Source organism: Protopterus annectens, chromosome 1.part1 (genome assembly GCF_019279795.1).
Source record: "Protopterus annectens isolate FY-2018-M chromosome 1.part1, PAN1.0, whole genome shotgun sequence".
Classification (NCBI taxonomy): domain Eukaryota; kingdom Metazoa; phylum Chordata; order Ceratodontiformes; family Protopteridae; genus Protopterus; species Protopterus annectens.
In genome coordinates this window covers 724,202,394-724,214,408 of record NC_056726.1, presented here as the reverse complement: position 1 = coordinate 724,214,408, position 12,015 = coordinate 724,202,394, and the positions used below count along the sequence as shown (strand labels likewise).

Genomic DNA, 12,015 nt, shown 5'->3' with positions numbered 1-12,015 from the left:
ATATTTGAACTGTATCTTACTGAAATTGGTACACCTTGTTTGCTCTAGCATAGACTAGATCCAGGCCTGCTGAATCTAGCTTTGTTTATATGCTTGTTGTTTGTTTGCTGGTTATTTCCTGGAAGCTAATTCCACCTAATACGCAACTTCTCAGTGCTTCTGTGGATCACTAGTGATATCTGCATTGCTTACTGTACTTATTTCCTTGTTTCACTTGAAAGAAAGTTACTGTTTGTCGTTTTGCATTTAGTTACTTGTAACACATTGCACTCAAGTTACCTGGCACTTGCTCACTAAAGCAATTATATAAGTCAGCACTAAAAATTAAAAGCACTACACCCTCACTCCCCACTGGCCCTTGTTTTCAATTAAGGATTTCCCAATATTATTCTAGCATGTCCAAAGGTCAGTTGTCAATCTCCTCCGGTCCAGCTGGTGAATCTGGGAATCTTGAGGCAATGTTATAACTGCCTCATGTACACAGACAACCCTCTCCTCCTCCCACATAACACAAATACTTGAGAGATGCAGCTATTTAGCCAAACTGGAGGCTGAGCTCTCTCAACTCAGGACTGGCAAGACCAGACAGGAGGAGAAGGCAACTACACACACCACAAAACCAGCCTCACATAATGCTACCACTCCACTGAATCAAACACATAAACACACAAAGACATACTGGAGGGTCTGAGTAAAAATTTACCTAAACAGCAGAGGCCTCCAAAGCAGACACCCAAACAACTGCTACCTCAAGACACCCCACAAGCAACACATAAACCACAAAAGCAGTGTGCAAAGCAGTCACAGCCCTTAAGGCCAAATACAACACCAAACATACTTGTCATAGGTGACTCCAGTCAGACACACTGACGTCCCACTCACCAGGCTGAACAAGGAGAGGGTCACAGTAAGCTGCCTATCAGGCGCTAGAATCCGCCACATAACACAAGCACTGGTCACCCACGGCAAGTACAAATATGACACAGTCATTGTCCATGCTGGTGTGAACGACCTGAGACGTACCTCCCTGGACTACATGAAAAGAGACATAGAGGAGCTCTCTGATTATGTAGCCCAGGCAGGTATGACCCTAACCCTGAGCAGTATCCTTCCTTCACCAAGAATGATGCCACAATATAGAGACAAGATGATCAGCTTTAACAATTGGCTTAATGTCTGGTGTCATTCAAAGGGGATCCAGTGTCTGTCTGCCTGGGATGACATGCTTGACAAGCCACGCTTCGCTCAAGAAGGGACGGCTTGCACCTGTCACCCTGGATTCCGGATATTGGCTAAGGCTCTTGCCACCCCATAGTGCCTTTTTAGGCAAGGCTCAAATTCTAAACCTACCACCCTAGAAAACAAAATGGGAAGAAACTGAGGGTAATGCTGCTCAATGCCAGAAGTCTAAATCTCAAAATGCAAGCACTCAAGGCCCTTCTCAGTATGGAGAACATCGATATCTGTGCTGTAACTGAAACCTGGTTCAAGGCTCCTGAGAGCACCCCGGCACTATTAGGTTTTACCTCATATCATGCTCTCCGCCCCAAAACCTGGACCACACCACAAAAGGAGGTGTATCCATATTCATAAAGGATACCCACACCTCCAGGTTGGTGGCAACGCACAAAGCTTCGGAAACCATCCAGGTGCAACTAACCATAGGCAAAACTGCTCTACAAATTGTAGCATGCTACAGGCCACCCTCTCAAACTCAGGAACCCCACACAGCCTTCCTGAAGACACTGGAGGGTATAAATGTATCTCCAAACACCATCATATTGGGTGACTTCAACTACCCGAATATAGACTGGGAACATTATAGACTGGGAACATTACTCAAGCCCTAACTTTCTAGCCCAACGGTTCCTGGAGTTCATAAATTCAAATGCCATGGAACAGCTAGTCACTGTTCCCACGAGAGGAGAAAATATACTAGATCTCATTGTCACAAACATGGGGACAAAATGCTCCACACCGGAAGTATATCCCTCATTGGTGAGATCTGATCATAAACTAATCTCACTGGAAATCCACATCCCGCCCCCACCCCAAACAAAGACCATAGTGAAGAACTTCTCTAAAGCAAACTTCACACTACTCAAGACTGGTGTGGTATCCTTCAAGGCCCCAGAGCCAGTGGAAACCACAACCCAAGCTGCGGAAGCCCTTACAAATGCCTTCTATGAACACCTCCAGGACTGCATGGATCAGGCAATCCCAAATAAAACCAAGACTCTTTCCACAAAGGGCAAACGTCCAGTCTGGTGGACCCCAGCCATTAACAAACTTTACAATAAGAGGAGAAAGCTATTACATGATAGAACAAAATCCATAAAAGGGAAGTCACCCTGATCATTATTAGTAAAAAATACGAGCACTCATAAAATCAACTAAGGCCAATTTTGAGAGAAAAATTGCCATGGATTCAAAGGACAATCATAAGGCCTTTTCAGCTATGTTAGGAACCTGGGTGGAAACTCACAGATATGCTCAGAATTAGTCCAAAATGATACAAAATCACTGAACCCACAGACATTGCCAACATACTGGCAGACAGGTTCAGTGCAAACTTCACCCCTCTCCCCTAAAGGAGAGATAACTATCCCAGCCGAGTGTAGCCTCCCGGACATCTCAAATGCGCAGGTGAAAGCTGCTCTAAAGCTAAAACACAGCATCAATGGGACCGGATGGTGTCCGGGCTGTGTGCTATATGAGCTAAATGAGGAATTAAAAACGCACATAAGGTAGCTATTTAATCTCAGCCTTACCACAGGATACGTGCTCCAAGGCGGGCGACGGCAACTGTGGTCCCACTCCACAAAGGCGCGCCTCTACAGACCCTGTAATTACCGCCATATGTTTAACAAGTCTTAACAAGTCTGCAAAAGCTATGGAGAGGATCATAATGGAGCTCATAAACAAAGATATAGGGGACTTGCAGACATTGGACCCGACCCAGTTTGGCTTTGTCAAGGGAAGATCATGCCTTTTGAACTTGGTCTCTTCAAACAGTCACCAAGGCCATTGATGAGGGAAAGGCAGTCCATACAGCCTACCTTGACCTTGCAAGCCACACAATACCCCACTGGTATTAGAAAAACTACCAGCTTAAATGTAAACCCATATGTCACAAGATGGGTTGCAAACTGGCTTAAGGACAGAACCCACAGGGTTAGAGTTGCTGGCGCTATGTCAGACTCCAAGCCGGTCACAAGTGGTGTCCCACAGGGCTCTGTCCTTGGCTCCCCTATTGTTTGGCATCTACTTCTCAGAAGTACAGGCCAACATGGGAGGACTTTCTTGACAAAGTTTGCAGACGACTGCAAACTGGGCGCCATAGTGGAAAGATGCATCGACACGGATATCCTTCAGAAGGACTCACGGAAACAGATAGCTGGTGCCAGAGCCATGGCCTGAAGTTAAACGCCAGAAAATGTATAGTCATACCCTTCGGGAAAAACAAGGTAACCCCAAGCTACCATATAGGTGGCAATCCACTAAGCACAGAAGAGGTTATCAGGGACCTGGGGACCCAGGTTGACAGTGGCCTTTCTTTTGACACTCATGTTGCTAAAGTGGTTAGAAAGGCCTTCTACATTGCCCACCTGATCATGAAGGGATTCACATCCAGATCTAGTGAGGTCATTGTTCCCCTGTACTCTTCACTTATCAGACCAATGATCGAGTACAATGCCCCATTCGGGATGTATCTCACCAGACATCTGCAGCAATTGGAGAGACCCCAAAAGTTCCTCACCAAAAGGATAAAGGGACTCCAAAATCTGTCATATGCTGCCAGATTAAAGAAACTCCAGCTCTATTCAGTCGCATACCGCCTGCTCAGAGGTGACATGTGCCTGACATACAAGGCCATGTCCAACCCGAATTAATGGACATGCTCCACCTCAAAAATCCAAATCCATCAAAACCACTAGAGCATGCAACTTAAACCTTAGCACTAATATAAATAGGACGTGCTGGAGGGATAGATTTATCACTCAGAGACTCCCTATGCTGTGGAATAAAATCCCGGTCCATGTGAGGCAGAGCACCTCGCTGACTCTGTTCAAGAGAAATCTAGACCTGTGGATGGGAGATCGTAGGTTTACCCCGGGAATCATCTCTGTGTCACTGCTGGACAGAGGCACAACAAACTAATGGGCACAGTATTTTTTCATATAAGGGGTGGCGTAAGCCACAAAAATTTGGGCTAGGCTTATAAATGCCTTAGGGCAGATAGCCTAGTATAAACCTATGAACCTATGAACCTATGGTTATAGAATCCAACACAGCCAGGGGATTAACTCTGCTTATTTGGCTTTGAATAAACATGGCAGCATGAACTCTACAAGCTTAATGTTAATATTTTAACTGTGAATACATCTGTTCAATTTAGCTTGTTTTTTGCGGGCACATGGGTGTGAAATGTACTGTGCTGGGCCATAACAGTCTGTGTGGTACTTAGTGTAAGATGAATTAGGCTGTGAGCTGTTAATGTGCTGCTTCTATAGTGCAGAGTTTGATTCTTAAAGCTTTCTTTTATCTGTTGTGGGACTGACCAAGTCATATCACCAGATAGTGCTCCAGGGCTGACCCCAAAAAGGGACACTTCCATCCAGTTGGCTATACCAAGCTGTTAATCAGTACATTGCACATTTGTCTTTTGAATTCCTGCACCCTTCATATAGCAACTAATTAGTACTCAATATATACTGTTTCCCAACAGGTGTCTTGTAGTTTTTAGTGGATTGCCAGACATATTCTCAACAAATGTGAGTTTCAAGAGAAGTTTACTGCTGTTCATGTCAAGTCTGCTTTCAATGTAAAATTATTTTGTTTTGTTTGGTAAACGGATGTCAGTATTTTTGCTGTACAATTTCAAATACCACTTTTAAATTAAATCCAAATCTCTTTGATCATTGTCAAAAGAAAAAAGAAAAGAAAACAGTGTGCACGCTGAAAAGTATGAACAGTGTTTTATGGTAATTAGAGAGAGAGCCAAGTAATGGGATATTGGTATAACTGCAGGGAAGGGGGGGGGGTAGTCCATTACCCAGCCTAGGGCCCCATCTGACCATGATCTGTCTGACTGTATAAATCAATTCAGCTGCAAGAAAGAAAACCCTTTACAGCTGCATTGGCAATAAACAATCAAACACACACCACCCACACTTACCACTAAGCATAAAGAAACCTCTACACATATCAAAGGTCACAGTCAGCTGCCTATCAGGTGCCAGGATCTGACAAATCATGCATGCACACTCAAGTCACTCATCAACAAGTACGGTTATGACTGTCAGTCCCTGCTGCAGTGAATGACTTGAGACGTAGCTCTCTGGACTATATGAAGACAGACATGATGGAATTCTCTGATTATGTGTCCCAGATAGGTATGGCCTGGCCCTAAGCAGTATCCTACCCTCACCCAGAATGATGCCACAATATAAACAAAAAATGATTGACTTCAGCAACTGGCTCAGTTTCTGGTGTCAGTCCAGTATCTGTCATCCTGGGAGGACATGGTAGACAGACCTTGCTGCTTTGCTAGAGATGGACTGCTCCTGTCCCCCTAGACTTTTGGATACTTGCAAATGCCCTTGCCTCCCCATATTGCCTTTTTTACATGTCAAAAAACAACTTTTCCAATGTAACAAAATCTAATCAAGACAAACTTGGCGTCATGCTGCTTAATGCTAGGAGTTTAAACATGAAACTTCACTCCCTGGAAGCACTCCACACCTTGGAGGATACTGATGCCTGTGAAGTTGCTCAGACATGGTTCAAGGACAGAGTACCCCAGCCATGTAAGGCTACAATGTCTTCCACATATTCAGACCTCAAAATGAGGTGTGCAGGAACGAAAGGTGGAGGTGTATCCATCTTTATTATAACCAAATACACTTAGAGACTGGTCAAACAGCATGACTCTCTCAAACTACTCTCTACCATACCACATCATTGTTAGCTACAGATCCCCCACCATGAACCAGGCTAAGCACACCACCACCTACCTTGATTTACTGCAATCCCTCACCATACAGCCCAACACCTTAGTCATGGAAGATTTAAACTACCCTGCCATAGACTGGGGGACAAACACGAGCAAAAACATGCTTGTTCCAGAGGTTCTTCGACTTTGGTAATATAAATGCTCTGGAACAGATGGTCTGCACCCCCCACTAGGGGCTCTAATGTTCTGGAAATAGTACTCAACAACATGGGGGGGGTCATTGTACTTCCCCATGTGTGATGCCCTCCCTGGTTAGGTCAGACCACAAATCAATCTCGTTTGAAGTAACTATTGCAATGGACACCCTCACAGGAACAACAATTATAAAAAAAAAAAATCACCAAAGCTAACTACAGTGTACTAAGTAATGGTATAAAAAGCTTCATACCACACACAATCGCAGACACCAACAATTACTATGCAGAATTCTACACAAACGCCCTGTATAAACATTTAAGTGACTACATAAACTCTGCTGTACCTGAACGGATCAAAACCAGGTCTTTCCATAAAAACAAGCCACCACGGTGGACTTCAGTATAAACAGATTCTACAACAAGAGGAAGAAATTGTTGTCCAAAAGCAAGAGGGATATCAATCTTCAGAGGAAGAGTTCCCCCTAAGCCTAAACAGGAAAATGAGAAATCTTATAAAGTCTTCTAAAGCAAATTAAGAAACTAAAATTGCATGCTAGCCAAGGATAATCATAAGACATTCTTTAACAACATATGAAGTCTAAAAGGGACTGCCCAGCTCTGTGCTGAACTGGTTGTCGATTCGATCACTCATACTGTACTGGAAGATCTCACCAATCCGCTAGCTGACAGATTTAACGCAAACTTCACCCCCTTATCCCCACCTACCATATCCCAAAGCATACCGGACACCAGCCCTCTGTCAAGTATCTCTAGAGAACAGGTCATCTCTGCCCTCGCCAAGTCCAAAAACAGGATGTCCGAGAAGGAAACATCTTCAGAGAGGGATCTCGGGGACCCTTCCAATTCATCTAAGTCTGTATCAGAAGTGACAGACTCAGGGGAGTCAATGTGCTTCCTCTTGCACTTCTTCCGAGGGGGCTCTTCTGAGTGATCAGTGGAGGCCTCGGAAGAAGAAGAAAGACTCAATGGGGTGTCCTGGAGCATCGGTTCCCTACGCTTGGGGTCTGGAGGAGAAGCAGAGGTTGGCACAGAAAGGGAGGCGGATGGAGCAGATACCTGTTGGAAGGCTAGACAAAATTTTAGCTAGTGCCTGTGATTTTTAGCAACCTACTTACTTACTCTCTCCACATCATGATCCAACAGCCTAGAGGATCGAGAGGAGTGTGAAGAACAGTGGCTACATTCACTTTACAATAATAGAGAGCCAGGAGCCGAATGAACTGACTCTAACGAAGGGGACCTGAGCCTCTTATGGTTCCAAGATGGCGCCGAAACATCCGATGGAGCCGACGGAGTTGTCTTGTCAGTGCCAGCCGGAACCAACATACTCGATAAATCCTGTACCGGAGTCGGCTCCGAAGGTGGAGCCGACGGTTTAGAGAACTTTGGGGATTTCACTGGCTGTGAACTCTTTGCCGAAGATCCCTGAGATTTTAACAGACCCCTAAGGATCAATTTGTTCTTCCGTTCCTGCAGGACTCTTGGACTAAAAGCATGGCAGATAGAACAAAAGTCCTGCAGGTGAACAGCACTCAAACAATAAACGCAACTAGTGTGCCCGTCTGTCAAAGACATTTTCTGACAGCACGAGTCAAACTTTTTAAATCCAGATACTTTGCTTTTTTGTGGTTGATATGCATAAAGAATCTAAACACCAGAAGAGAAACACAGATAGAAAAAAAATACTCTAGTCAAAGTACAACAGACTATGTAAAGACATATAAAACAAACTCCCTCTTTTTTTTTTTTTTTTTTTTTTTTTAAATGAACGATGGCAAAAAACAGAAGGAAAGGAGAGCCTCTAAGTTAAACGGCTGTCCTTGGGAAGGGAGTGGGGGAGGGGAGAACTCTCTAACTTAAACGAGTTCTAATAAAAGGGACTATAAAAGAACAAGGTACTCAACAACACACACTAGTAAATAAAACTAAGAAAGGTAATTTATATAATAGTCTTATGGAGTGTAAGAATATATTGCTACACAAAAAATTTGAAAATACAAGCCTGAGCCAAAAAATGACACACCTCGCAGCTGAAACGGCAAACGAGATCTAGGTAGCTATCTCTAGGCATCATGGGATAAGGGGTAGCCTCGAGCCAGTAAACAGCTCTCAAGCTATTGAAGATGGCTGAGTCGGAGCCAAGGATCGGCTCCAATCCCAAACAGCAAGAATGAAGGCGAGATTGACAACTTAACATCATAGGTTCATAGCAATTTGAACTTTAACCACCAAGTTTCCAAAGTGGTAAGGAAAGCCTTCTACTTCGTGCACCTCATAAGCAAGGGAATAGCATCAAAGTCAAGGGATGTTATAACCCCACTGAACTTATCAGCCCACTAATAGAGTATAACGCACCCTTTTGCAAGTTACCTCACCAGACACCTTCAGCAGCTGGATTGACCTCAGAGGTTTCTCACCTAGAAAATACAGGGACTCCAAACCAAGACCTACATGGACAGGTTGAAAGCCCTGTCACTTTACTCTGTATCATATAGGTGGCTGACAGGTGACTTGTGCCTGGCCTCTAGGGCAATTTCCAACCTTGTCCTAATGGAAATGCTGCACATCTGGAAGTCAAATGGCTCAAGAGCCACTTGCTCTGGGGATTTCAACCTAGGTTGTGACATTAACAGATCATGCTGGAGAGACAGATACCCCCCCCCCCCAGAGACTGCTGCTTCTCTGGAATAGACTCCCTATTCATGTAAAACACACCTCCTCACTGACCTTATTCAAATGCAATAATTGGATGGGAGACCAAAAATTCATCCCTGGGGTGGCACCCATGTCCCTCATGGACAGGGGTAGCTTGGTGCTGATTTCAGACCCGCTCTGGCTCTGTTCATAAATTTGTTCTGCAAACTACCCAAAAAAGAAGTGGGGATACTTGGGAAAAACATGGCTAGGCTTGTAAAGGTTCTAGGGCCGCTAGCCTAGTAACCTCTTACGAACCTATAAACTAAAATAATCCAAACCAAAATAATCGCAAATGTAAATGGAACATCTACAAATACAATCATAACTATAACTAATAATTTTAAAAATGTATTTTAGAGTGGAGGCCCTGCTGCCAGAACCCCATAACTTAAAAATACTAACCTCATGGTCACACAACAGTGAAGCATGGAAAAAAAAAAATTACATTATAGTTGATGTTCCACATCTTGATCAACCATTCCACTGATGGTTTAACCAAAAAAACAAAAAAACTTTGATTAAAGAAACATGACAAAACAAATGACACGTATACAATGCAAATACCACAAACATGCATACAAAACATGTACAATCTGTTGATCTACAGCCTCGTTTCCCATTTTTGCATATGGAGTCAAGGTTATCACTTTAACAGTGACAATCACCTAGGGACAATGTTCAAACCTCCTGGTAGTTAGACCTGCCACAGCTGTTCCTTCATACCACATATACAGACGCACACTCACACCTACAGCCAATTTAGAGTGCCCAATCCAGCTACTGCATGTATTGAAGTGTGGGAGGTAACCACAGCACCAAGAGAAAGCTTAAGCAAACACAAGCAGGGTATGCAGACTCTGCACAGAAGGCACTCCAGCCAAGACTCCAACTGGAGGCAACAACACTATCTGCTTTTGCCACTGCTCCACCCATGTGGATAAAATATATACAATAAAAGCCCACTGATATTCTGAAATGTGTGTATTTATTGGACAAAACAATCAGCCTGCCTATTGTAAATCCAGCATTACTCACATAAATCAACTTGGTAGCACTGCCAAGAATGAGTATTCCTGAAGCTATCAGCAGTAAAAGCTCTAAGGGCTGGTGTTTTTCTGTAAATTCTTCTCTAAGTTTTCCTGCTGTCAAAATACATGCAATTTGCATTAGGACAACAGCAGCTTCTAAAAAGAAAAAGTTGTAACATATAAAACCAGTAGTGAGGTTTTTATATATATTACAAACACAGAAGCTGTGACTGCTGTCACTTCAGTAGCTGGTAACCAGAGTTTTACTTAACTGCTGCACAACTACCAGTTATCAGACTAATCATATTCCAGGTTGCAGTTTCTTCTGTTTAACTGCTGTTGCAAAACAAATGGATTACATACTTTAGGACAGCAACACTTAATCAGAAAACACTACTTACTATGCAAGCATCAGCATGTACATGCAATACAGGGTTTAGATGTCCCTCACAAAGAGAAGCCGTGGTGGAACACTAAAGTCCATATATACGATCACATTTGGAAATGGTATGCAATTCTTAAATAATGTCATTGTTTAACAGCAATAAGCCATTTGGTGTCTAGACCATGCTGGATTTACCTACTGATGGTTTTGCTTAATCGCTCGGGTTCACCCTCATGCTCAAACCATGCTCTGTGGGTAAATTCTGCATAACCCACATCAGCTCGTGGATTACTGATAAAATATATAAAATATACGTACGACAAAAATCACAAAACCAATCAATATTTAGATCTTTAAAGAAACAAGCAGCAATTGTAGCTGACATTTCTAACAGGCAACATACCTAGCTCTACCTATATAAAAGAAAAGCATATTAGACTAACATGTGGCTATAGCAAGAGCAATCATTCATGACATATCATGACATTAACTTTTACCTACCAAACTCCTCTGGCACCTTTTACTTGGAACAATGGATGGGATTCATCATCTAAATAAAACAAACAAAAAATGCTTACTTTGACAGCAAAAGCTGCAAGGTTTATACTTCTAGAAGTCAATGTAACAGCAAAGGGAAGTTATCAATGTAGGTGTAATGCAAAACAATTTTTATTGTTTGTTACTTCAGATGTGTCATACACTGAGCAGTATTCTAAAATAAAAAAGCTTCCCATTTTCTTCCCCCATTTCTTATTGTAGAGATTGCTTATTGTATTGGTGAATTAATGGATTTTAATAAATTCACAGCTCTTGGAAGCAAATAATGCAGAACCATGTTAACTCTAAACAGTGTTGTGGCCATCCACTTAACAACCCAGTAGTCTGACAAACATACCTACTTATTTATTTAGATTTGTTTACTGGGGTTGAAACACTGATCCACATGGTCCAATTTCAGGTTCAGCATGGGTGCAAACATGCAGCAGATTTACACACACATGAAGCTGATAAAAATGAGTACAATGTACTACACAACAATAGAAATAGGAATACAGTTTGTGAAGATATCTAGAGCATTGTAAAGAAGTGCAGATATATGGCAGAATGGAAGAATAACTTCAACAGTGAGCTCTTTACTAGCAATTCAGTATTCCATTAAACAGCCATACTTTTAATTGCTGAGACAGTCAAATGACATGACAAAAAATGAGCTTGAAGCAATTTAAATACTGATTCACTTTAATGTGCGTACTACACGGACAAACTTTTATAAAAGCAACAAGTGACATGACAAAAAATGAGCTTGAAGCAATCGAAATACTGATTCACTTTAACATGCGCACTACACAGACAAACTTTTATAAAAGCAACAACTAGAGATAAAAGTACATATGCTTAAAATCTTACCGTAACAGTAGATGTCCTTCTCTTCACTGTTGCAGTATTCATTACAATAGGGACCCCTACCTAGGGCAGCCCAGCGTCTGGCCAGTATACCAAAGCCTTAAGGTTGTAATGGGTATGCCATACGTCACACATGCTCCCCTTGCATGGTGTAAAGCAATAAAGTGATGTCTGGCGGTACCATCCTCAAAAATGAAATGCCCCAGCAGGAAAGAAAGTCTAAAGATACTAGTAGCAAGTACATCCAGAAGGAAAAAGGACCAAGGGGGGAGGGTGGCAGTGAATACTGCAACAGTGAAGAGGACATCTACTATTATGGTAAGATTT

The 12,015-nt window shown here is 42.6% G+C and overlaps 1 protein-coding gene across 1 annotated transcript in view; it reads right to left on the bottom strand.

The window, feature by feature from the left end:
• GALT (galactose-1-phosphate uridylyltransferase) overlaps positions 1-12,015 on the bottom strand; it is a 1,193,614-nt gene that overhangs the window by 956,049 nt on the left and 225,550 nt on the right. Inside the window, exon 4 of the mRNA XM_044087230.1 lies at positions 10,786-10,834. Within this exon, the coding sequence (XP_043943165.1) occupies positions 10,786-10,834 (49 nt within the window). The remainder of the gene's footprint in view (positions 1-10,785; positions 10,835-12,015) is intronic.